Source organism: Canis aureus, chromosome 9 (genome assembly GCF_053574225.1).
Source record: "Canis aureus isolate CA01 chromosome 9, VMU_Caureus_v.1.0, whole genome shotgun sequence".
NCBI lineage: Eukaryota > Metazoa > Chordata > Mammalia > Carnivora > Canidae > Canis > Canis aureus.
In genome coordinates this window covers 64,352,422-64,379,636 of record NC_135619.1, presented here as the reverse complement: position 1 = coordinate 64,379,636, position 27,215 = coordinate 64,352,422, and the positions used below count along the sequence as shown (strand labels likewise).

General features: G+C 42.7%; 2 protein-coding genes across 34 annotated transcripts in view; one reads left to right on the top strand and one right to left on the bottom strand.

The window, feature by feature from the left end:
• TDP1 (tyrosyl-DNA phosphodiesterase 1) overlaps window positions 1-8,020 on the bottom strand; it is an 83,959-nt gene extending 75,939 nt beyond the window's left edge. For 3 of the 10 annotated variants that reach the window (XM_077910325.1, XM_077910334.1, XM_077910335.1), the window contains exons 1-2: window positions 7,601-7,733; window positions 2,170-2,735 (exon numbers count right to left, since the gene is read on the bottom strand). In XM_077910325.1, the coding sequence (XP_077766451.1) occupies window positions 2,170-2,731 (562 nt within the window). In that variant the 5' untranslated portion in view covers window positions 2,732-2,735; window positions 7,601-7,733. Of the gene's footprint in view, window positions 1-2,169; window positions 2,736-2,852; window positions 2,937-4,594; window positions 5,019-7,600; window positions 7,734-7,895 lie in introns of those variants that run through there. The other 7 variants (XM_077910327.1, XM_077910329.1, XM_077910328.1 and 4 more) reach the window with 7 other exon arrangements.
• A 1,711-nt stretch (window positions 8,021-9,731) lies between these two features.
• Window positions 9,732-27,215, top strand: part of EFCAB11 (EF-hand calcium binding domain 11) — a 148,143-nt gene continuing 130,659 nt past the window's right edge. For all 24 annotated transcript variants that reach the window (XR_013386731.1, XR_013386727.1, XR_013386733.1 and 21 more), the window contains exons 1-3: window positions 9,732-9,882; window positions 10,420-10,515; window positions 15,739-15,784. Coding sequence is in view for 11 of the 24 variants with exons in the window: in XM_077910313.1 (XP_077766439.1) it covers window positions 9,808-9,882; window positions 10,420-10,515; window positions 15,739-15,784 (217 nt within the window). In the remaining 13 variants the exon portion in view is untranslated. The remainder of the gene's footprint in view (window positions 9,883-10,419; window positions 10,516-15,738; window positions 15,785-27,215) is intronic.

Here is a 27,215-nt window from a genome sequence, read left to right as displayed (position 1 = left end):
TCAATTTAAAAAACTGCCACGAAGGACAATGACCATATATTCTTTCCAGATCTTTATCTTTATCTCCTTTAAGTACTTATCCAAGTCCCTCTCCAAGAAACCTCCCCAACACCGTCTAGAAAACAGCAACAGCCGTGGTCTAGCAACACCGCCTCCTGAGCGCACTTGCTTCCTGTGAAGGAGGGCAGAGGCACCAACAACCCTAAGCTCATATTTCTGGCACTCCAGGTCATGTCGAAGGGGGTTGCACCTCACACTCATTCCAACTTGACTTCAAGTAAGATCAAAGAGCTCACTTCTCGGGGATCCCTGGGTGGCTCAATGGTTTAGTGCCTGCCTTTGGCCCAGGGTGTGATCTTGGAGTCCTGGGATAGAGTCCCACATCAGGCTCCCTGCATGGGGCCTGCTTCTCCTTTTGCCTGTGTCTCTGCTTCTCTGTGTCTCTCATGAATGAATAAGTATAATCTTAAAAAAAACAAAACAAAACAAAACAAAAAAACAAAACAAAAAAAACCCTCCCTTCTCATAAACTGTACTAGGAGAGGAATTATACAATTACCACCGCCGACTGTAACAGCTGCACTCGTACAGGATTTATTAGGTGCCAGGCACAGTTTTTACCACTGTCCATGTGTTTACTCTTACCCTTCACAGCCATTTTCTGAGCTGGAGTTGCTCATTCCCATTTGGTAGATGAGGAGTCTCCCCTCAGGGGGCTGTCCATGGCCACACAGCTAGGAAGGGGGATAGTCAGGATTGATGTCCAGCTATCTGGCTTCAGCACTTGTGCTCCTAACCATCAAACTGCCTGAGGATTTCAAGAGTAGGCTCATTCATTAGACCATGCTTATTGAGTGCTTCTTCCAGACAGTGACCTACATGCTGGGGTACAAAGATTTTAAAGAAGTTGCCTTCAGGAAACTCCTGGTATTTTTATAAGAGGTACACAACACAAAAGGAATGTATTGCAGTTCTCCACAGTATCACCTATTTGCTCCTCCTTGGTTTTGAGAACTTGCTAGAATGCTTCACAGAACTCCAAAAAGCACTTTACTTACTAGAGTACCAGTTTATTATAAGAGGATACAAATCAGGAACATTCAGGTGGGGGAGATGCAAAGAAAAAGGAATAGAGGAAGGAGTGTGAACCCTCCATGCACCTCCATGTGTTCACCAACCTGGAAGCTTTCTGAGCCCCTTCAAGTTAGTTTTTGAAAGGAGGCTTCATTACAAAGGAATGATGATTAAATCGTTGGCCATTAGAGATTAACCGCCTCCAGCCCCTTTCCCTTTCCTTGGGGGTGGGAGGTGAGGGTGAGGGTGGACCTGAAAATTCCGACTTTAGTGACACAGTTGGGTCTCCCTGGCAATCAGTCCCCCACTCTTAGGTCTTTCCAAAAGTCACCTCATTAACAAACCCACATGTGACTGAAAGGAGCTTGTTAGAAACAGAAGGGATATTCCTTTGACTTTCATTACTTTAGAGCCATTCCAGGAGCCTGGGACAAAAATCAACCAGGAATGAAGACCAAATACATATGACATGACACAGATGCACACTGGGGAATAAAGCAAAGCAACTACAGACTACCTTCTGATTCAGAACTGAAATGTCTATTTGTGTACCGATGCTGGTTTCTTCACCAGGAATTGAAACCTGGCTTCTAAGCAGTTCTCGTGCTTGTTTTGGCAGCACATATACTAAGCAGTAGTTCTCAAACCTGACTGGGTATGAGAATCCCCTCAAAAGCTTCTTAAAACAGATTGCAAAGCCCTGCTCCCAGAGTTTGATCCAGTGAACCGGGGCATAGCCCCCAAATTTGCATTTTTAACAAGTTTTAGGTGATGCTGCTGTCAATGTTGATCCAGGAATCAAAGAACTGCTCCCCGGGATTTGCTATTTAAGTGTTCTTAGCAAGTTTAAAAGTTAGCACAATGTTTAGAATTGTCTAAGTTTTCCAACTGGTTGATCTACAGGACTGAGAAACACTCTGATTCTCTAAGAAAACATTAGTTTGCTGTCAAACTAATGCATTTGCTTGTTAAAATGGTATTTTTTCCTGGGAGTAGTTAAGACTGCAAAGAAGGGTTCTTGGAGACCATTCTAGCTCACCCTCCTTGTTCTGCCAAGGGGACAGTGCTGCAGTTTGACAGCGCTGGAATACTTACCCTTGATGTGGAGGGCTCCAGAGTTATACTTTGGCTTGATTCCCGAGACCCGAGTGAGGTAGAATTGGAAGGGGTTCCCTTTTGCCAACATGTCCCAAATGTCCTGGCCTTCCCCTGAGGTTTCATACTCCTCTTCCTCCTCTTTGAACCCATGGTGGGCGGGAGGGCTGTGATTTCCAGTTCTTTGGGTGGCACTGCCCTTGGAAGAAGAGACTCCATGCTCCTCTCTGACCACCACGTTCTCAACCTGTTTCTGTTGTGTTTCCAGTTGCAGCTCATCATCGCTGCTGGAGAGACACCAACCTAGGTCTTCCTGGGAACCACTCCTCTGCCTTTTCGGAGATGAAACTTGTGAATCTGTGTTGCTGAACTTCACAGGTGAGATTTTTCTTTTATAGGCAACTTTTCTAGCCTCAGAACAGGTGTAACTTGGCTCATTTGCTGCTCTTGGCCCAGCATGGGGGAGGGAAGATGTAGATGGCTTGTCTAGTTTTGGCTTTTCCTCCTCACTCTCATCACTACTGGATATTGTCCACTTCCCATAATCACCTTCCTGAGACATACTTCTGGAAGTGAAAGACAAATATTGTTATTTTCATTTACTAGGCCATTGGCAAACTGTTGCTCTTAAATTCCCTGTCAGTACGAGTTTCTGCAACCCGTACAGCACACCTGACACTTACCAGATGCTGAGCTGCTAAATGAACATCAGCTGTTTCACAGGTGTTCGGAGGCACGTTCCCAGGATCTGCTACAGGAATTTGGCAAATGAAGTGACAGCAAAAATCTCAGTCACCTTCTCCTTTCAACCCAGACCTTGTTCTTAGGAGGCCCGAGGAAAGAGCTGGGGACAAACTCCAAAATAAAAATATTCACTCTTGACCTCGACTCTTCTAACAGGTGCTTGGTATTAATTTTAGGAATTTCAATAGTTATAATTACTCAAATTTTTGAGATCAAATTGGAGTTTATAAATCTACCCTTTACCCAAGCATGGGAGCCCACAGGATGTTAGCGATTCTTCAAAGATAAACTTACTGTGAAGCTGAACAAAATCCTCAAAAACAGTATCAAATGCTCAATTCTATATATACATTATCTAGAATTGCTGCCACGAGGACCCAACTATCTTATTGGCCTCATCCTAAATCCACTACTAAAACCTGCAGAACACTTGCATTGAAGCAAACACTTGTTTTCTAAACCAGAGTCAAGTTTCTACTTGAATGATGAAGTACTTTTGGTTTTGTTGCCTACAAAATCTCACCAATTCAAATGTAAAGGTCTAACTACATTTTCCAGATAGTTAAGGAACTTACTGTGATTTTTTAATTTTTGTACAAGACCCAGAGAAAAATTATTTAACTCAAGAGTGTGTTCAAATTCTCAAAATTTTACTCTTTTAAAGAAATTGAGGACACATTACAAGATTGGTACACTCTTCACAGGACCTCCATCCCTTAAAAAAAAAAAAAAAAAAAAAAAGCTTGATTGCACACCAAAAGATTTGCGAATGAATATATTTTCATGTTTCAAGCTAAAAAGTTTTAATGTTTTTTTTTGTAGGCTCAAACCCACCACCCAAGATCAGAGATCAAACATTGCATACTCTACCAAATGAACCATCCAGTTGCTGGTGAAGTTAAAAAAACTTCACAATTTTTAAAGATTTTATTTGGGCAGCCCCAATGGCCCAGCAGTTTGGCATTGCCTTCAGCTTGGGGTATGATCCTGGAGACCCAGGATCGAGTCCCACATCAGGCTCCCTGCATGGGGCCTGCTTCTCCCTCTGCCTGTGTGTGGGTCTCTGCCTCTGTGTCTGTCATGAATAAAAATCTTAAAAAAATAAAGATTTACTTATGAGAGAGAGAAAGGTGGGGAGGGGGTCGGGGGCAGGGAAGCAGGCTCCATGCAGGGAGCCTGATGTGGGAGTCGATCCCAGGACTCCAGGCCTGGGCCAAGGCAGGTGTTAAATTGCTGAGCCACCCAGGATCCCCAACCTTCACAATTTCTCACTTTTTCAATTCATGGACCAGTCAAGTTAGACCAAGTTTCTCCCGTAAATTATCTGTTTCAAGGGTGTTTTTTTTTTTTTTTTTTTTTAAAAACGGAGTTCATTTAGACCATAATTTGACCTGTTCTTCACATCTCAGGGTCCCTATTAACCTGACCTGGTATGCAAAGCTGTAGGGACTGCTTGCTTCAGTACTAGTGGCCTTAGATTTGGTCTAGGTCTTTTTCTAAGTGTTCTGTGTACCCCACTTCTAGGTTAGAACTCTGAGCAGGCTTCTCCCCTAAATTGTTTCTAATCTACTAAGGGTTAAGAAACCAGATATTACAGTTCTAACAAGCTTGGTTAAAAGGATACAAGAGCCAGGTTTTCTTCATGAAAAATACTTGGACAGACCTACTAATAAACACTTACTTGAACAGTTCAGGTTTTTAAAGCTTTTCATTTTTTTCCCCCCTTAAATTTTAGGCTCCTCTTGTGTTCTAGACTCTTGGAGGCTGCTGGTGAGAGGTATTTAAGCCATCCCAATTCACCTTGTGAGTTAAAGGAACTTCGAAGGAATGATTTTGGTGGCTAGTTTTGTGGCTTCAAAAAATTATTTAAGAATAGAACCATCTTAGAAAAAAACCATTGGCTCTAACTTTCAAAGAGTTCTCAAACAGCAGTAAAGCCAGGCTCTTAGTAACAGAATCTTCAATTAAGAGTCTGCAGGCTGTTCTTTCTAAATTCCTTCCCCATTCTAAAGCAGAATTTGTAGGTGAAAAGAATTCAGCTTCCAGCCTAAGAAAACCTGTATGCAGACACTTAAAGGCTACCACCATTCCTCTCCCAGATGAATTACGTCTAAATAAAATAGAATTTAGAAATCATGGAGAACTCTGTAGGGAAGACCATCATCTTTAGTGACTCTATTTAGAGTAATTCTAAGGCTTTCAGTTTTATTACCTATGTGTTCTAGAACCACACGTGGATGGGAAGGAGGAAGACCATTCCCTCCAAAGTAGGACAAGTGGGTAAAAAAGCTTTTGAAACAAATATTTCGAGGAAAAAAAATGCTTTTATCTGCTTATAGCTTAAGTTTTAGATCTGCTTACCCTTAAATATGCTGTTACTTACTAATGAAAGGCAAAATGCCTTTGAGAGAAAAAATTGGATCATCACATTCAGATTACCAAGCTCTTTATGAAGAGGAGTGGTTGAAATGCCAAGGTCAGGAACTGACTTACTGTGGAGAACTCCCTGGTTCCAGTATTAGAATTTTACTTCTCTGCTACACAGGCATTTGCAGAGTGTATTTGTCATCAAGTCAGTGTTAAAGGTACAACTCAAGAGCACTCCTTCAATTGTTTGTTGTCTTCCCTGGGCAGCATCTGGCCATACCTCAGGTCTAAGATCACATTTTGAGTAAATAGTGATGCCGAAATTAGACAGTCACAATTCTGATGGGCCAATTCTGAGACCTGACATTAGTCAAGTCAGCACAAAGTGGTGTTTTCCAAAGTGGGGGTGCCTGGGACCAAACAATGTCGCGTTATACAAGTACCACCCTTTTCTGTTCCAGTCCATTTTTTTTTAAAGATTATTCGAGACAGAGTACAAGCAGGGAGGAGGGGGAGCGGAGAGGAAGTAGCAGACTCCCTGCTGAGCAAGGATTCAGATGCTGGGGCTCCATCCCAGCAGCCGGAGATCATGACCTGAGCCACCTAGGCACCCCCGTTCAGATCAGTTTAAATCAAAGGGACAGCTGTAGTGTTGAAGACTCTGGGCTCTTCTGCAGGCACCAGTAACACTTTTTAAACCATCAACAAAGTATCTTAAGGCTCCATTTTATTTACAACAAAATGAAGTTTTAAAGACAATACTTATGTAAAAATAGATTCAAATCAAAACACCAAGTAAACAATGGTACAGGTATTAAAAGGGAGACAAAAACCAGGAAGGAGGTAGGCAAACGATTGAAATATGGTAAACCGCATTAAGCTATATTGCCAACGATAAAAATCTAAAGGAAATTCTCCCATTAAATGCCAGCGTGGAACACTAAAGTTTCCTACAGTGACTGAAAAAAAAGTTTTGTGGCTGCAAACAGGTACTCCTCTTAAAGCTGCTAGCACCTCCTCTCCCCTTATCATACTAGACCGAACTGGGGGCATATCTCTTCCACATCCCAGAGGCTCCTAGTAGAGCGCTCAGATCATCAGGAGGGCAGAGGCCGGGTGTGGACCACCTGTGGGCAAACATGAACCCCCTCCCCTCATTTCAAATCCAGTCATTAGTAGGTGGTAAACGTGGAGTTGGGCAGGTTACTTCACTGCTAAGCCATAGCTTCCTCCTGGGGAAAAGGAGTATCATACCTATCTCCCAGAATTCACTCATGCAACAGGTACTTCTGAGCAGCTGCTATGTGCCTAGCCCTGGGGATAAGGAGTTAATACAGAAATGGTTTCTATGCTAAAAGTGCTTATATGTTTCAGGGCTGCGGGGGAGAGGGGGGTGTGGGGAAAGAACAGACCCACACCAACAGAAGGGCCAAGCTACCTTTCCAGACACTAGGTGCATTTTACAGGTGTGAGAGAGTAACAGGGACGTCCTTACTTTGGAATACTTTTAGGATAAGTAACATTTAAGGGAGATCTGGGGCATGAAAACCAGCCGAATAAAGGGGGGGGGGTTGTATTCCAAGTAGAGGGAACCCAACCTGCAAAGGCCTGGAGGTGGGTACAAAGTTGTAATAACTCCTAGATGAGAAAGAGGCATCTGGGCAAGCAGTATAGTTCAGGATGAAGGGGGCGGGAAGAAGTAAGGGAAGTGTTAAAGATCTTGGATTTCAGACTAAAGAAGGCAGGGGCCCCGAAAGGCTTTAACAAGCGGGGAGTACAGGGTCCCCACTTACCTAAGCTGCTAGGTTCGCTAACTGCGGGAGAACGGCTTGGAGGGAGACGAACCCGGCGGGGGCAGGTCCTGCAGGGGCGGTGGGGCCGGGGGGAGGCGGGCCGATCGGGGGGGGGGGGGTGCGCCGACCACAGGCCCGCACCCTTGGAGGCGCTTGGCCAGGAGGGAACTCGGTCCACGAACGCTCGCACCGAGTCCCCCGTAAGTCCCACGGGTGACCGGCTCCGCGCACAGGCGCAACCTGGCCCGGGAGAGGCGCCCGCGCGCTCCGCATCCCCCACCTGACGACACCGCCCACCTGCCGCGCGGAGGAGCCGGAGCCCGAGCCCGAGACCGCGACACCTGCCGCTCGCGCCTGGCGGGTTCGGCGCCCGAGGACGCCGAGGCCCAGGAGGGGACCTTCCCCAGCATCCCTCCCAGGTGCCCTGCTTCCCTCGGCTCCCTCCTCCGGCCCCACCGGGCCTCGGAATTCGCGGGGCCCCAGCGGCCCGCGCGCAGGCCGGGCTCCTGCAACCTCGGGACACGCACCTGGAGCTTCCAGAGCCGCAGCTGCTGAGGCGCCCGCGACCACCAGGTGAGCGCCCTCCGGTCCGCCGCCCGCGCCTGCGCGCAGTTTAAACCCTCCCGGCCGCGGCTCCGGGCTGGTGGCCCCGCCCCTTCCCCTTCCCCTTCCGGGACGCCCGCCGCTGGGTCCTAAACACCGCCGGGTCTGAGGTGCCGCCGGGGTGCGGGGCGGCGGGAGGTTCTGGCGGGAAGGAGTGGAAGCGGGGCGGGGCGGGGCGGGGCGGGGGGGGGGGGGTGTGTGTCCCATCTCTCGGCTCACCTCCTGATGACCACTTCTAATCTCAACGGAGGAGAGAGAAAATGAAGTGTTCTCTCTCTCCCTGCCCTTAGGGACGAAACTCTGCCCCTTTTACAGGGATTCTCCTGGACGGGCTCAGCCTCCCGGAGCTCGAGGCGGGCGGTATTGACTTAAAAAGGCAGAGAGAGGGATCCCGGGGTGGCGCAGCGGTTTAGCGCCTGCCTTTGGCCCAGGGCGCGATCCTGGAGACCCGGGATCGAATCCCACGTCGGGCTCCCGGTGCATGGAGCCTGCTTCTCCCTCTGCCTGTGTCTCTGCCTCTCTCTCTCTCTGTGACTATCATAAATAAATGAAAATTTAAAAAAAAAAAAAAGGCAGAGAGAGAAGGATTCACTGAGGTTCGAGGCAAGCTGTGCGCCGAGACCTGCATCCCCGAGGGATGCGCCGGGCTCGCTGGGGGCGCAACCTTGTAAAACCTGCTGTAAAATAAAAAAGTTAATGAGCTCCCATCACCCTCAACCGCCAAGGCCTGTTTCTCCTGCGAAACGTGTGTGTTTTTCATTTAACTGGTTTGCCTGGAGAGGGAGGGGGCTGAAATAAATTCTTGCAAAACGGAACCCTCCCCCTGTTCCTTGGCTTTAATGTTTATGACATTTATTTTCCGAGTTTCTTTCGAACACCTTTCCTAGAGGACTTAGTGAAACAACTTGGTGTAAACGGATTTTTTTTTTTTTAATATTGTTGGGGTCTGTAGCTGATGGCCAAAGAAGAATTCTTGAGATGCCTTCGGCGCAAAAAAGGTGTTTTTTTTTTTTAATATTGTTTATTTATTCATGAGAGACACACACAGAGAGAGAAGCAGAGACACAGGCAGAGGGAGGAGCAAGCTTCACGCAGGGAGCCCGACGCGGGACTCGATCCCAGGACTCCAGTGTCACACCCTGGGCTGAAGGCAGTGCTAAGCTGCTGAGCCACCCGGGCTGCCCCAAAAAAGGTGGTTTTATTAAGGCATGGGACAGGACCAGGGAAGAGAAGAGCTACTGCCATGGGACTTTAAAGGAGCAACTGATTTTTATACTTTGGAGTTGGGGGAGATAAAGAAACAGGAAGTTTCCAAAAGTTTGCTAAAGAGGACTCCCGGGGTATACGGGGACTTGTATTGTCAGGCTAAGGTGGCTTTTCCTTCTAGCAAGACGTTAACATTAAGGCAGTTGGGAGCTTCCTGGAGGAACCTTTCACTCTACCTGCATCAAGTAATTGTCCATGGGCTGCAGGTTATGAGAACATTTCATTTTATTTACATGGCCTTCTGGCTTTGTTTCCCACGTCATGGAAGTTCGAAGGACTTGGTACGTTTGCTGAACGTCTGCTGCTTGCAGGGTTATGGGAAGACAAAACAGGGTAACTACCCTGGAGGGCTCGACCCCAGTGACTTGCTGATAAGCAGGTGAATCCTGGACTTGGCTCTTTGGGTCTTTTTATGCTTTGTCCACACTTGTGGTTCCTATCATGTTTAGCACAGTGTCAGAGATAAAAAATTACTCAAGTAACTTATTGCAAAGTCTGGGGGGGGCGGGGGCGGGCAGGAAGATGGAAGGACCTTTGCAAGAGACACTGAGGCAGGACCTAGGTGAGCGGGTTCCCAGCGGAGCGCTAGGAGTTAAGAGGATGAGAAGGGCGGTGCCAAGGCTGGGGGCGGGCCCAGGAGCCTCTCCGCTATAGGCTGTTCCTAGGAAACAGGCCTAAAGCCTCTGGCCAATAGCATCGCGGGATCAACGCCAGTGGCCGGCAGGCCGTCCAATAGGAGGAGACGTTGGAGTTGCCCGGCTAAGTTCAGCTTCCTTAGCTGCGGTGAGCGTGGCCCGGGTCTGCTGCTCCCGGGATCTGGCCGCGGAGGTCTCGGGCTCTCCCGTCCCGAGTCGCGGTGGTCGCGATGTTTTTCTCCGGGCCCGGGGCCCGGCCACGGACCTGGGAAGCCAGCCCCTCCGAGCATAAGAAGTGGGTGGAAGTAGGTGTCGGGAGGCTTATTCCGAGACTCGAACTTGACCCAGGGCTCCCATCCTTTCCCGCCTGGGTCTCGCTCGGCTTGGTTGCACCGACGAGGACCGGAGCCTCCTTGCAAAGGCCCATGGATAATAACTGAGCCGAGGGCTGCAAGGCTCCTCGCTCCCTGTCCGATGTTCTGGCTGCTTCCAAGTTCCTTCTTTCCCCCGCTACCTCGTTCATTAGTAATAACCCCCCAACCTTCTTATCTGTCTCACCTTCCTAATTCTAGGACAGGATTTTAGGTAGAATTTATCCCTGTGATTTAAAGGAATTAGTTTGCATTAGTCTGGAGATTAAGTCGTTTGCACATTTCAGAGGGGAGTAAATGATAGCACATTTAAGAGATCTTCAAGAAGGAGTAAAATTAGGATGATGCAACTCCCATTTCCAAGCCCCCCTGCTCAGCTGAGGTTTAGATTTTGGAGGTCTAAATTTAATATAAACGAGGAATAGAACAAACGGGCGTCGGTCTAACTGAAGGTATTTTGATGTTCTTTAGGTATTTAAAGCTTGCGACGAAGATAACAAAGGCTATCTAAGCAGAGAGGACTTTAAAGTTGCCATTGTAATGCTGTTTGGGTACAAGCCCTCCAAGGTAGAACTTTTCTTCATCTATTTGGGAGAGGGGCAGACTATACAGGAGTGAGTGGATTCTAAGTCAAGTGCTGTGGCTCGTTTAGGGTGTTTAAAAATCACTGCCTCTCAGAGCGATTTCAGAGATGTGTCCAGTGCTGGATTTTACTGTTCTTAAGAGCCTAACTCAGGGATGAGGTCGAGTTCTTGGAGCTTATGTCACCACCAGGCTTATAATAAAAACAAGATGCTAGGGAGGTGTCTAGAGGGAAGACTGGGGAGGGGGTATTGGTAAGGGGGGGGGAATTCATTTGAATTATAAAACTAACGTAGTTACTTATGCAAAAAATTCCAACAGTCTGGAAAAAGTATAAAGCTGAATGTAAAATCCCCTCCTTTGCTATCAGAGAGTCCTGCTGCTTAGGGGCTACAGTTAATAGTTTTTTGTGTGTGTGTGTGTGTGTCATTCCAAAATTTCTTTTTTTTAATTAATTAATTTTTTTTAAATTTATGATAGAGAGAGAGAGGCAGAGACACAGGCAGAGGGAGAAACAGGCTCCATGCACCAGGAGCCCGACGTGGGATTCGATCCCTGGTCTCCAGGATCGCGCCCTGGGCCAAAGGCAGGCGCGAAACCGCTGCGCCACCCAGGGATCCCTCATTCCAAAATTTCTGATGTATAACAGACGTGCCTAGCATTCTATTAAGAACATAGGTGGGGGGCACCTCGCTGGCTCAGTTGGTTAAGTGTCTGCCTTTGGCTCAGGTCATGATCCCAGGACCCCACATAGGCCTCTGCTCAGTAGGGAGCCTGCTTCTCTCTTTCCCTCTGCTGCTGCTCCTCCTCTCTCTGCTAAATAAATAGAATCTTTTTAAAAAACCCATAAGTGGGTACACAGTATGTCTGTTTTATTTTGCTTATTTTCACTTAACAGTGAACATAAATGCACCACCATGTTTTAAAAAGTAGTCGCAATAAATAAATAAATAAAAATAAAAAGTAGTCGCATAGTATTCTCTGTAGCCAGTTTCCTGTCTTTGGTCATTTAGATTGCCTTCATTATTTTTCATTCCTACAAACATCGTTGCGATGAGCATCCTTTTATATGTATATCTGTACTTGTGGTTGTATATCTGTGGAATAAATTCCTGGAAGTACAATTACTAGGTACATTTAAATTTTGTTGGGTGTTACTCTTCAGGACAGTTTGTGCTGATTCACTAATGAGCTGAACTTCAAGGAAGGTCCTGCCTTAGAAGGACAGATTTCCTGCTCTCCTTTGTCATTGGGCTGCTCCCTTCATTACGTTGATTCTATTTTTTTTTAAAGGATTTATTTATTTGAGAGAGAATAAGCAGGGGGAGCAGAGGGCGGTGGACAAGCAGACTCCCTAGGACCATGACCATTCCAAAGGCACACAACTGACAGCTACCCAGGTGCCTGTTACATTGATTCCAGAGATGGATTCTTGTTAAGATGCTGAACTGGAATTAATCAAAGACAAGATCTTGTCCAGCTTTAAGAAATTCAGTTGTGGGGATTCCTGGGTGGCTCAGCGGTTTGGCACCTGCCTTTGGCCCAGGGCACGATCCTGGAGACCCAGGATCGAATCCCACATCGGGCTCCCAGTGCATGGGGCCTGCTTCTTCCTCTGCCTGTGTCTCTGCCTCTCTCTCTCTCTGTGTGTGACTATCATAAATAAATAAAAATTTAAAAAAAAGAATTTCTAAAATTAAAAAAAAAAAAAGGGGATCCCTGGGTGGCGCAGCGGTTTGGCGCCTGCCTTTGGCCCAGGGTGCGATCCTGGAGACCTGGGATCGAATCCCACGTCGGGCTCCCGGTGCATGGAGCCTGCTTCTCCCTATGCCTGTGTCTCTGCCTCTCTCTCTCTATCTGTGTGTGACTATCATAAATAAATTAAAAAAATTAAAAAAAAAAAAAAGAAATTCAGTTGTGGCCTTCAAACAGAGGGCTCTGCCTGGAATGCCCTCCCTCTGTCCTCCTTAAACCAAACAGCTTAGCAATTACTTTGGCCTGTTATCACCACCGAGCTCTGTTTCTCAGATTGCAAGCCCAGCAAAGGTAGGGACCACGTGATGTCTCACTTCTCTGTTCCTCATTATGCTTAAATGCATCACGACTTCACGATAAATAAGTTCTATTGACACAGATTGGTCCCATGAACTGATTATGGAGAGTAGGCTGATTATGGAGCTCAGAGAAGTAGGGCTGACTCCCAGAAATTGCAGCTTCTATTCACCTGCAGTCATTTCAGCTAGAATTCCAAAGCAGGTCAGCTAAATGGTCCCAGCCTTTGAAGCATTATATTTAACCTGTGTTCAGCTGGAAAGATGGCTGGTTTAATTCTGCTTTTATCACCCCTGAAACTACTTAGTTGGCTTTAATTTTAGAATATAAGCGAGGAACTGAATGATAAGTATAGTGATATGGTAACACACATGTGTGCAATCCATGAAATTTAACAAATTTTAACTTTTATTCTCCTACCTGGCTGAGGTTTCAGGTTTCATTTTTTTAATCAAATGTCTATTGATTGCAGATCACTAAACAATAAAGTGATACCAAATCATCTGTACACCTGTTAGTCATTTGTATAATAACTTGTGTTAAATGACAATGTATATGGGATCCCTGGGTGGCTCAGCAGTTTAGCACCTGCCTTTGGCCCAGGCCGTGATCCTGGAGTCCAGGGATCGAGTCCCACGTCGGGCTCCTGGCATGGAGCCTGCTTCTCCCTCCTGTGTCTCTGCCTCTCATTCTCTCTCTTTCTCTCTCTCTCTATCATAAATAAATACATATTTTAAAAAATGATAATGTATACTCTCTGTGAAATGTAACAGATTGTTACCTTATATTAGGTTGAAGTTTGGGTTTTTTAAATATATTTTTAAAGATTTTATTTTTTTTAAGATTTTCTTTATTTGAGAGAGAATGTGCACATGAGCAAGGTAAGGGGCAGAGGGAGAAGCAAACTCCCTGCCAAGCAGGGAGCCTGATGCGGGGTTTGATTCCAGGACTCCTGGATCCATGACCTGAGCTGAAGGCAGACACTTAACAGGCTAAGCCACCCAGGTGCCCCTAAAGATTTTATTTTTTCAGTAATTTCTACATCCAACATGAGGCTTGAACTCACAACCCCAAGATCAAGAGCTGCATACTCCACCAACTGAGCCAGCCAGGTGCCCCTGGGGTTATATTTTTGAATATTGCTTTTGAGCAAATAAAATATTTACTGCATGCACAACATGTAATAAATAATTTATGCATTCATGCAATTGTTTACTTCCTATTTAATAAAATGAACACTTGCTAGTTGCTAGTGATATAAAGATGAATAAAACAGCCTCTATTGTGAAGCAGTCCAGATGTCACTTAGACTAGAAGAGCTAGCTAGATTCCTCATATGAAGTATCTGGAAGCACTTTGTGGTGTAGGGAGATGCTATGCCCTGCTGATTAGATGTGGCTGGCCCTCGAGAGGGGTGTGAAACCAGGGCTGGAGCAATAGTAATGCCACTAAGTGGCATTAAAACTAAGGAGTAGGCTTGGGGAAAGTCAGTGAGTTTAGTTCAGGGCACATGAAGTTTGAGGAGGCTGTGAACATGCCAAGTGAATTCACTCATTAAATACTGTGCTGGTGTTGAGGTTCTGGTGGAAAGATCTGCCATCCCTTGTAAATGCAGGAATCTGGAACCACACAAGGAATTGAGAGGTAAGGGCTAGAGACAGATTGAGGACTCCTTGGGTTACAAGTGGTGGTTCAGAACATGAGACTGAGTGGTATTGGCAGAGAACAGGATGCAGAGTGCTAAAGAGTACTCCACAGGGGGCGGGGAGGGGGCGGGCAGGGGTACCAACATTTCAGGGTAGGCAGGTTCCAGGAAGAAGATGCGATGCAAACCCCCTGGCATGGGCGAGAGAAACCAGGAAATTGCAAGGCCTGGAATCCAAGGTCAAAAACCCATGCCAGGTGTTGTCACGGTTCTAATTCCATAATGTTTATAACGCCCTTGTAACTATAGGAAAGTGCTTATATTTTAATATATAGTGAAAGTTTCCTGAACCTTATCTAGGATGTGTTCTGAAATATCTTTAAAAAGCCATAGAGGGGAAAATGCAGACTAGGCCAAGATGTTAATAATGGTTCTCATTGGATTGCTGTTTTTAAAAGTGTTCGTGATTTTTAAAATATTTTTCATGTTTTCTACATCACATTACTTTTATTATCAGGAAAAAAGTTAAAGCCATCAAGCTCATTGCAATAATCACTTGTATTTGTTTAAAATAGGTTACCTTTTAGGTTATGCTGCATATATGACAGCCAAGTTGATTATATATGTTTAAATTGTTTGGGGGCCATTAGAGTCTGTAGCAGATTAGCATGTTTTATCTCATAGATATAAAAATATTTTTTGCTGTAATTCCACTTCAGTTTTTATTTTATTTTTCTAAGGTTTTTAAAAATTATTTATTTGAAAAAATTTCCCCACTTTTTAAAAATTTAAATTTATTTATTCATGAGAGACACGGGGGGGTGGGGGGTGGGGGCAGAGACATAGGCAGAGGGAGAAGCAGGCTCCATGCAGGGAGCCCAACGTGGGACTCGATCCTGGGTCTCCAGGATCATGCCCTGGATTGAAGGTGGTGCTAAACTGCTGAGCCACCCGAGCTGCCCCTAAGATTATTTAAATCCCAATTAGTTGGGGATACCTGGGTGGCTCAGCAGTTTGGCGCCTGCCTTCAGCCTAGGGTGTAATCCTGAAGTCCCAGGATCAAGTCCTGCATTGGGCTCCCTGCATGGAGCCTGCTTCTCCCTCTGCCTGTGTCTGTCTGTGTCTCTCATGAATAAATAAATAAAAAATTTAAAAATTAAAAATTAAAAAATAAAACGGATTTCCCCTTTAAAAAAAAATAAATCCCAATTACTTAACATGCGGTATGTTGCAGGTGTACAATATAGGGATTCAACAGTTCCATACAACACCCAGTGCTCATCACAAGTGCCCTCCCTAATCCCCATCATGTATCTAACCTATCCCCCCACCCCAGATATCAATGGAAGAATAAAATGATTATTACAGCTGTCCTGTGATGTTACTTGTCTGCCGAACTCAAGAGTTGGTTTCTCATAAAATGCAATCCTTCCCCACACCCCAAGAATTAAGAATTCGTACTGTGAAAACATTTGATGAAATTGTATGTGCTTTTCTTTTTTCTTTTCTAGATAGAAGCTGATTCCATGATGTCTTCAGTAAATCCAAACACTTCCGGTAATATGAAAGTTAATATTAATTTTTAGATATTCAAAAAGCTAAAATTAATAAAAATAGAGATTATAAAGCACATCTTTGTTCTGTTTCAAAGAAAAGTTTTTGGTCCTTTAATGTATTCATAAGTATGTATGTTTATTGTAAGGAAGTTTTAAACCATTGAAAGGTATAAAGAAAAAACATTGCTTGTGATGTCAACATCTAACTGATGATGGAGATTTTCTGATTTAGATGAACGGAAGTGGCATCCCCTGCAATGGAAAGACTGAGGGAAAAGGTATGGGGTTGGGGGAGACCCAGAGTTCACTTTTGAGTATGTTAAGTTTGAAAAGTTTCCATCAGTGATGTTAGGGCACTCGGGCTGCATGAATAGAGAATTCAGAGGAAAGCTGTGGGCCAGAGAAATAAATTTGGGATTCATTGGCATATAGATGGTTTTTGAAGCCAAGGAGATGGATGAGACCACCTAGCAAGACAGAGTGAAATGAAAACCTTAGGAAATGGGATCTTGAGAAGTCAGGGAGTTAGGAAATGGCAGAAGATTTAGAGGGGGTGGACGGGCAGGAGGAAAATCAAGGGTGTCTGATCAAAAGTGAGAAGTAGATTATTCCAAGGAAGAGGATGTGGTCAACAGTGTTGAAAGGTCAGGTAGGTACTAACAGAAGAGTATCCATTGGAGTTGGTGACCAAGCTGTGTTTGCTGAGTTTGGAGAGAGCACTTTGTGTGTTGATGAAGCAGAGGCCAGGCCTGAGTGGGAGAAAAGTCTTTCAGTAGGTCCAGAGCGGCTGGGGTCTAGAGCAGTTTTGTTTGTTTTGCTTTTGTTTTTGTACATTAAGATGTGTCTGAATTTAGGCTGCTGTTGTTTTTGGAGGTAGAACGTGCTAGATTGGCTTTTTAAAAATTACCTTTTTTGGGGGAAATAAAGCTTACAGAAAGTTGCAAAATAGGACAGCCCGGGTGGTTCAGCGGTTTAGGGCCTCCCTTCTGCCCAGGGCCTGATCCTGGAGACCCAGGATCGAGTCCCACATCAGGCTCCCTGCAGGGAGCCTCCTTCTCCCTCTGCCTGGGTCTCTGCTCCCCACCCCCCCATGTCTCTCATGAATAAATAAATAAAATCTTTAAAAAAAAGTTGCAAAATAAAAATAGTACTGAGAACGGTAAAGAGTACTGTATACTCTTTACCCAAGTGCACTTATTGTTAACATCTTACCCCTTGGGCCCCTCCTATCACCACCTCTTCCTCTCGCTGCTCTGAACCTAAAACATAGCACACTTACCAACTTCATAAACTTAAATTGATAGTATATCTTTTTTCTAATTTACTGTTTATTTTCCAGTGTTGTCACTTGATCCGATAGTGTCCTTAGTAACATCGTTCCTCATTTAATACAGGAATTAGTCTTTGATGCCATGTCTCCTTAGCATCCTTTAATCTGGAACATTTTTGTCGACTTTTTTTGCCTTTTTATAACATTGTTATTTTTGAGGAAATAGCCCAGCCCTTATTATTATTATTATTATTATTATTATTATTTTTTATTTTTTATTTTTTGAGAATAGTCCTTATTTGGTGTTTGCCTGGTGTTTCTCTGTAATTAGGTCAAAGTTAAGCATCTTGGGCCAGAATGCCATTTAGGTGATCTGTCCCTCTCTGATGCCACTTCTGGAGGCACACAATGTCCATCTGTCTCTCATCGATGATAGTAATTTTTATCATTGGTCAAGATGTTGTTCAAGTTCTCCATTGTATTCTGTTTATCTCTTCTTCCTCTGCAACAAACAAGCAGTCTGTGGAGACACATTGAAGATGTTGCACATACTTTGCTTCTCATCAAAATTTCCCCCTAGATTTGGTGACTATGATTCTTGTCTGACCCAGCTTTTGCCATTATAGTTGTAAAGTAATGATTTTTTTTTTTTTTTATGATTTTTCTAATCCCAGTGCTGCTTCCTTATTTTTCCCCCTAAAAGATTTATTTATTTACTTGAGTGAGAAAGAAAGAGAGCACACGAGTGGGAGGGGCAGAGGAAGAGGGAGAGAGAATCTCAAGCTGACTCCCCACTGAGCATGAAGCCTGACATGGGGCTCAGTCCCAAGATCCTGAAATCATGACCTGAGCCAAAAACCAAGAGTTGGATGCTGGCTGTGCCATACAGGCACCCTGCCTGGTGCTTCTTCCAGGGAGCCCTTGGCTATAGGCAAGAGACCTCCCCTTCTTGATCAGTCGATCTATTTATTATCAGCATGGACCCATGAGCTGTATGCTTTTAGTAATTTACATTCTCTTAGTTATAGTTATTTTAGTTTTCACTTTGTCACAGACTTGGCCACTGAGTGCTTCCTCAAGCTGGCTCCTGGGTTTCTGACCAGTGTGGCTTTTTCTTTCTTCTTAAAAATCTTTTATTTTTAAAGTCTTATTTATTTGAGTAATCTCTATACCCCCTGTGGGGCTTGAACTCATGACCTGGAGATTAAGAGTCACATGCTTTTCTGACTGAGCCAGCCAGGCGGCCCTAAAAATCTTTATTTATAAATGTTAGATTTGCAAAGGAGTTTACTGGATTGCTTTTTTGTATTCAAGGTCTGGAATTGCATATGAACAATGACTCTTAGAATACGATTATTGGCAAGAGAATGAGTTTTTGACAAACTTCCTAACTTGATGCACTTTCTCCAGGTTATTAATTTCTTATAAAATCTTTGTGCTTTCAGACTATTCAAATATTATTTATGTCATGTTCAGTTAGTTGTAACTTCTTGATGATGCCTTCCTTGCATTTTTTTCTGTGGGTTTGTATGTGATTTTCTAATCTAAAAGATTCCTGCCTTCTGGCAGAAGGGTTTCCCACATTTTTTGAGTTGATAGGGTTTCTCTCCATAACAGTCCCCTGACAGTGAGTGATTCCGTCTGGGTGAAGGTATTCCCCACACATTATACACCCAGCACTGCTTCATTTTTTGACTTTTCTGATATAGCAAGTGTGACCGCTGCTAGAGGCACTCTCAGATCATTCATTATTTTCATAGATCTCCCTAATGTGTGTTCTCTGATTCTGAATTAAGGATTTACCTTTACACAGAGGGTTTTCTTTCAGCCAGTTCTTTGATGTCCAAAGAGGTGTTCTTCTGGAAGAAAGGTTACCCATGTTCTTTATAGGTATAGTGAATTCTCTGATATAGACCCAAGATTGACTCTGAGAGAACTTCTTCTACATTCAGTATCATAAGACACCCCTGCCCCCGCACTGTATTATCTCATGCTTAATAAGACTTTATGAAAAGATTTCCCTGCCTGTGTTATATTCGTGTGATTTCTCTCCTGTATGGGTAATTTGAAGGGTAAATTCTGGCCGAAGGTTTTCTACCTTTATTACCTTCTAAAGGTTTCTCTTATGTGTGCATGCTCTGATATAGAGAACTGATGTCTGGCAAAAGGCTGCTCCATGTATGCCATTGTTAGTCTCATCCCATTAATGAATGAATGAATGAATGAATGAATGAATGAAAGAATGAAAGATATATGTATATATATTTCTGATGTTTGAGAGACTCGCTTTGACTTTTAGCTGAAGATATGTTTGTGAAAATTACATAATTTCCTTTGTGAATTATCTAATTCTTGAGCTTCGACTTCACATAGAAATATTTCTCATGGGATGCCTGGGTGGCTCAGTCAGTTAAGCGTCTGCCTTCAGCTCAGGTCATGATCCCGGGGTCCTGGGTTTGATCCCCACATCATGCTCCCTGCAGAGCAGAGAGTTGGCTTCTCCTTCTGCTTGTGCACTCTCTGTCTCTCACATGCTCTCTCTCTCTCAAATACAAAAAATCTTTGAAAAAAAATTAAAAATATTTCTTACATTTGTGGGAGTCACAGAGCTTCCTTTTGATACTAGTATCATGTCCATTAGAGCTTTTTGTTTTAGATAAGAGTTTCTGGACATTCACTGCATTTAGATAGTCTTGCCCATGCCAGAGTCCTTTCATATATAATGAAGACTGCCTTATTAGGGAACATTTTCTCAAACTCCTTATGGCCTAAGAATTGGCTTCACAACTGGAATTTTTTTTATAGTAAAAATAGTCTTCCCTATGAGGCCTTTCTCACTTTGAGGATACACTCCTGGACCTGCTCCTGTATGCATTTTCCTGCGTTTAATATCAAGGGTATTATGTCTACTCTCACATCCGTTTCTCAGTCAAATCGTGAAGATGCTTCTTTTCACAGCATCTTTTCCTAATAATTAATTTTAAGGTATATTTTAAAAGGTTACAAAGTAACTTAGTCCTCTGAGAAATTCAGGGGAAGATAAGGGGAGGAAAGAGACCACAGTGTAGGTACTTAGAGCCTTGCTCCAAAATTAGTGTGAGAGAACTCTCAGTCTACAGGTTTCCAGTCTTTTCCCTCCCTCTATTTTTTTCTCTTTTCTTTCTTCTTTTTTCTTTCCTCCTTCCTCTTCTGGTCTCCATATCATTGCCAAGTTAGCCTTCCCAGATTATCACTTCCTTTAAGGTTAGACTTTAAAGTCACAGTACTACCTTTCCAACTAGCTTTAATTTGTTTTCCTTTGAAAAGAAGACTCAAGACCACAAATACCCAGAAGAAAAAGTCAAAAAGTCATCCTAGCAGGAAATCACTACCAAACTCTTGATTGCTGCTACCGTAATTTTTTTCTATTAGAACTTTTCACTCCTGAACTAATTTCAGACCATCAGCTCCTTCTTTTCACCCTTTCCATCATGAGTCACCTTTTACAAGTTAATTTTCTTGCAGGAAGAGGTTTTATACAAGGTTTAAATGTTTTGTCAAATATCTTATTTCTCTCCTTAATGTTTTGATCTTGAAGAACTGAAATGTTGGCCATGGCTTTCTGGAAACTATTTATCCAGGCAATACTATTTTTCCAAAGTTCTCCTTGATAGCCTTGACTTGGGAGTTCTCTAGCTAGATGTGGCTCTTCATACGTCCAGACAAGTCATACCAGCTCTCTAGCATGCCACCCTAAAAGATTCTCTGTGTAGGCCATTTGCTGCCCAGCTTCCTGGTGAGGTCGAGACTCACATCCTGGATTGATCCTGACTTGGCAGAGTCTTGACCAAGCACACACTTCACATAGTACCTAAATCTGGGTGCCCAGGTCCTACTTCCCAGGAGCTTCTGGTTTCTCTCAAAGGCAGGTTGTTTCTGTAGATTTTCCTTATAAAAATTAAGAAGAGTGAAAGTTAAGTCAAAGCCATTGGAAGCAAGAGTAGAAGGTCTCCAGGAAACGCATATTGGGAGAGTATGAGGGCAGCCAGAAGAAGTAGCAAGAAGGCATTTTAAATTATATATGTGTATATATCTTATATTTAAATATTATATATATATATATATATATATATTTATTGAAGTTCGATTTGCCAACATATAGTATAACACCCAGTGCTCATCCTGTCAAGTGCCTTCCTCAGTGCCGGTCACCCAGTCACCCCATCCCTCCACCCATCTCCCTTTCCACTTCCCCTTGTTAGTTTCCCAGAGTTAGGAGTCTCTCATGTTTTGTCACCATCTCTAATTTTTCCCCGCTCATTTTCCTTCTCCCCTATAATCCCTTTCACTGTTTCTTATATTCCCCATATGTGTGAAACCATGTAATGATTGTCAAGAAGGCATTTTTAATGCCTGTAATCTAACAAGCAAGTATCAGCAAACACTGTTTGGGTACCAGGAGCAAGGAATTATATTAATGGAAGATAAAAAAAAAATCAAGCCTCTTGTTTAAGAAGCAGCAGATCACTGTTGGGGTGGTTCTAACACATACTATTGCTACTCTGTTGAGAGGGTTGTATTTCCTTATAGCCATTGTTCTCTGTGATGCAGTTCATACCTTCTCTAAGTATAGAGAACAAAAGGAGGTTGCAACTAGAAGAGACCTAGAAAACTTATTTGTTCCCTTCTTTAAAATGAGGAAATTAGGCTCTAGAAAGGAATAATAAAATATCTCAACCCTGGCATTTGATGGTTCTTTATTTGTTTACAAAAGAAATCTACATGTGTTAAAATATTATAATAATTTCAGCTGTGACTTTCTGAAAGCTTTCCATGTGCAGATTCCATGATGAGCACTATGCATAAATTGTTAAATTTAATATGACTCTGTGCTATCACAATTATCTTCATTTTATAAGTTAAAAACATTCTGAAACTCAGGTCAAGTTAGACTGGCATAGCTAGCTAAATAGTAGACCACAGTGGTCTGCTCTCCAAACTTATCTTCTCAACCATTTGATAAACCTTCCCTTGATTTTAAAAAAATTTTTAAAGATTTTATTTATTTGACAGCACAAGCTGGGGGAGGGGCAGAGGGAGAAGCAGGCTCACCGCTGAATAGGGAGACCTATGTGGGGTTGATTCCAGGACCCTGGGATCATGACTTGAGCTGAAGGCAGATGCTTAACCGACTGAGCCAACCAGGTGCCCCTTCTTCCCTTGATTTTAATAGTGCCAAGGGTCATTGTGACAGAGCTGAGTCCAGTGTTCACTCCCCCAGGAACTTCATCAATGAGTTGAAATCAGGAGTGGATCAGGACACGGAAGGTTCTCCACCGTTGCTAGAGGTTGATGTCAGATCTGGTTCTGAGCTACCTAAACTCCAAAACAAATAGGGATTGACAATCCAGTGATCAGTGTCCATGCAATAGAAACGTCTTCTCTAGAGAGACAGTTTTCCCTGATACGGGATATTTCTTTCACGATGTCACATGGAGGAGAGACTGATGAGTGTACATTGATGTTCACAAACTATTCAGTAAAATGCCCTGGTGAATTTTGTAAGGCTCTTCCTTAAAGTTTCTTCATTGCAGGCCAGTGGTTTAATGCCAAACATGTCTCAGCAGTTCCATGAATGGCAACATGTGATAGCCAATGATTTGACTTCATCGTGTGATAAATTGTTGAGCATTTTATTTATTTATTTTGTTGTTGTTGAGCATTTTATACAAATAACAACAACAAATAAGATTTATGGGACTTTTGCTTAGTATGTCAAGTACCATGAATAAGAAATATGGCATGAGTATTACCCCACTGAATCCTCCATGGCTGTCGGGGTGTTTTCATCCTGGATCCAAATAAAATATGCGTAGGGGAAAAAAACAAAGTACTTCTAAATTTTCTTTTCACTAGGTAATTAGATTAAGCTTTTTTTTTTCCTTCCTGTTTTTATATTATCCTTTGAAAACAAGGAACATATTTCACTTGCATACTTAGAGCAGAAAAAGCTTTCCAGGAATTTACTTTTAACCTTCAACTTAAACAATAGAAAAATCAAAGAGATTGACTCATCATAATGGTGATTATGAACTGTTTGACTTCAATATGAGTTCAATTGGAAAATAATTTGTGGTAGAGCTTAATGGCCAATTGGCTTGTATACTTTTCTTTATTACTGTCTCATCTGAGTTGTCTTGAGCCCAATAGTTGATATAGATTGTTTTCCTAATTTTAAATCTAAATGTCCATTTTCTAGTGTTTTAAGTTCTACTGTAAACACTCTTTTTTTGTTGTTGCATATGTTTTCTTGCTTGGAGCTCCTACAGAAGGAACTAGGGTCAATACAGCAGGTTTAGTAAGGTTTCACTTGTTTGACTTTAGCTCTTTTCTGTGATCAGGAAATGTACACACATAATGCTTACCTTATCTAGAAATCATCATCATAGGACCATTCTGCAGTATTGTTCACCTATAGATGTTCACCTGTAAATTAATTTATTTCATTATGCATTTAGAGGATGCTGAGTAAGAGTCATTGTAGGGTAGGAATGAATTAGGAGACTCAGATACTGACCCAAGATAAGGAGGATAAAAGGGTATTGTCACTTCATTCATGGCCAGTGTTAAATAATTACTGTGGACAGGCAAACTTCTAAGAGATAAGAGGAGGAAGACAGGAGGTGCAGGCTGGCTCTGGGGGCAGAATGGCTGGGATTTGCAAAGGTGGAAACTCAAAGCAGAAGACTTAGTGAAATGAATGAATGCAGATGCCATCTGTGCACTTGGCCCTTGCTCCTGGTGTTCACTGTGCTTTGCCCTTGCCAGTGTGGATGCAGAATTCAGCATGGATTACCTACCCGGCATGCTCCATGTTCACATAAACGTCAAATGTCCTGTCAAATGCTGAGGTATTTGCTACCAGTACAGAGAAGGGCTTTATCTCTCACTCTATCTCCCACCCTCAGAGGCTGAGACTTCTCCCAGATTTCTGCTTCCAAGACCCCCTCTTCCCTGCCAGGCACCCCAGAATTGCATATCCAAAACTATCCGGTGTCATACTGTTAGTAATGAGTCCTAACATAAATGAGACCACCCCCTTAGAATACTTTTACCTCTTGCACCAGCATGGAGCATAGTGCTTACCTATAAAGGAGTTGTGTTCGGCAGAGTAAGCTACCCTGATGGAAGGGGCGTGTCAAGAAGAGGGGGAATTGAAGACCGCTATGCCTAGGAGGAATAGTGAAGCTTTAAATTCCAGAAGAAGATATCAGGACTTTGCACTATGAAAGGGAGGAGGAACCTTGGAAGGTTTTTGAGCAGGAGATGTACATAATAAAAAAGTAATGATTCCTGTCCATGTTTGATAGAAGTATGGTTTTATTGGTTCAGATTTCTCTATTCTCTTATAACCTGTTTTTACTCTTCCTTTTCATTTTCCTCCCAATGATATAGTAAAACTTGATTTCTTCCATTAAGGTAGATTCTTTGCTCTTTATTCCCCTATTCTCATTCAGGAAGCCCGAAGAAAATGTTAGTCCTCTGAATTTACTTAACCATCCTACTGTGGCAGCTCACCATTGTTTTTGTTTGTTTCAAGTTTTTATGTAAATTCTAGTTAGTTAACATACAGTGCAATGTTAGTTTCAAGAGTGGTGTTTAGTGATTCATCACTGACACAGAACAAGTGCCCTCCTTAATCCCCATCACCCATCTAGCCCATCCTCCCAGCCTACCTCTCTCCATCAGCCCTCAGTTTGTTCTCTCTATATAATTAAGGGTCTGTTGGATGATTTGTCTCTCTTTCCCCCCCCCCTGAGAAACAAAACAGATAGGAGCTCCTGGGTGGCTCAGTAGGTTAAATATCCCACCCTTGATTTTGGCTCAGGTCATGATCTCAGGATTGAGGGATTGAGCCCTACTCAATCAAGTGGGGCTCCTTGCTCAACAGGGATCCTGCTTAAGATCCTCGCCCTCTCCATCAGCCATCCCCCCAACCACCTCCAGGCACTTGTGCTCTCTCTCTAAAAAAAAAAAGAAAACAAATGAACATAGGGGACATCTCACCACATTTCGCCTTCTGTTCTTAGAGTCTTTTTATGGGGACATATTTTGTCCCTTTTTTCCCCTCATGGCCTCTAGAAGTCATAATCTGAATTTTATTCCTCCAACTAGAGAAGGCTTGCATTATCTTTTAAAAAGCCACTTAATCCTTTTAAAACCTCCTTTTTAGGCATTTTCAAGCTCTGGAAAAATTAATATATAGCACAATGAATGTGAACCCTCCCTTTTCTCCCAATCGAGGACTAGACTTACAGTCTAAATAACTTGGCATTTTTATTGTTTTTTCTTTCACTCTCCCTAGGTTTATTGCAGTTTCTAATTTAAGCTCACTGTGATAGCCAGAAACTAGATGACTTCATTTTCAAGAGGATTTCTCTGTGTGCACTGGCCCTGAAGCTTAGGGTCAGTGGTTTTGTGAACTACAAAAAAATATACATAATGAAACTTTCAAGCAAAAAATGTATATGGTTTTATTGGACATTTTGAATATATCTATCCCTGTGGTAAAAGATGATTATTCTCCTAGGAAACTACTTAAAAATCAAAAAATGGAAAAGATAACATTCCTAGTCTTTCTCTATACACAACATATCTATATCACCTACATTAAATGGTTTGTAAAATGTAAAATCTATGTATTTGTTATAGAATGTGGAAAGGGTCCATCTTGCTAAGAGTCGTTTATAAGATGGAAGGAAGTGTTTACCAGAGGTATACAAAATGCATAGACCTGCAGAGTCTGGAAGGATTTGTAAAGATTACTGCTCCCGGTGGTCTTGAAGGCATGGTCCCCAATCCCGGGTCCTGTGAGTGCACTTCCAGGGGCACTGCCAAATGGGGAATTGGGGGGGAAGCCACCTTGCTCCATACAAAATAGCTCTGCTTTCATTTCCTCTATACATTAGGCTTTCTCATTTTATGAAGAACCACCTTTCCTACAGCTTAAAAAAAAAAAAAGTCTGCAAATTACTGATAGAGTCCAACTACCCAGGTGATATCCAAACACCTTTTGTAAATAGTATTAATAATAAACTCAGATAAACACGTAGGTCTGTGTAGTTCTTGGTTTTGTTACGATCCCAATGTGCGACTATAATAAAGTGTATTTAGGAAACTGTTATTATGGAACAATGTACACAGGAGACCCAACACTGTATTTGAAATTAAAATTTTCTGAACATATTCTTTCACTCCAGGGGTGGACACAGGTAAATGCATTTGTTATTGAGTATGAAATCTGATGGCAATAGAATTACTGAAAGTCTTTGTGAAGAGGTAATTTTAGGTTTGAATATTGTGACAGCAGGTGGAGCTAGTAGTAGAAACTGTATTTCTAGGCCACTTATAGAGCAGCAAGATGTATAAAACTTACATTAATGTTTTTGTATTTCAGAGCTTTAGGAATAGCAAACTATTATGCATTGGCTTTGGAAAGTAGTTGTACTACTACAGCGTGAGAGCCAACCTGAATGAAACTTTACCCTTTTTAGAAAAGGGGTTTGCACTTGGGTATGTGTTGCCATGGAAGATTAAGACAAGTTAAAGGGCAGGGGAGTGGAGGGAACAGTGGGGATGAGTTTACATGGCTTAATATTACTTGATGACTCTTAAAATATGGACTTTAAAAAATCAGGTATATGATCCTGTGGGAAAATAGTGTAAAAGAACTTGATTACATATATGGAATTAATTGTGTTATAAGATTGTTGTCTTTTTTAAGTGGTAGTAAAAATTCTGTTGAAATCCACATTTCCTCCTAGGAAAAACTAAAGAACATTTATTTGCCTTTTATCCCACAAGATTATGAAATAAAGACCTACTTTATAACTCCAAATACCAATAGGTTTTCTAAATATGTAATTTAGAAGATATTACTGATGTCCTTTGTGTGTGTGTATGAATCACGCATTGAACCATGGATTTATCCTGTTTTTTTTATCATCATTTCCCTAAATCAGATGCAATGATAAGTAAAGAACAAATATTATGCATGTATAGCTTTTTCTCTGAATTTTGTTTTCTACTGTATCATATGGATTGAGAAATAGGGGTTTCTAAAATAATGGTTTATTTTGCTGGCTAGGTGAAGAGAAAGTAACCTCCTTTTGGCATATTAGTT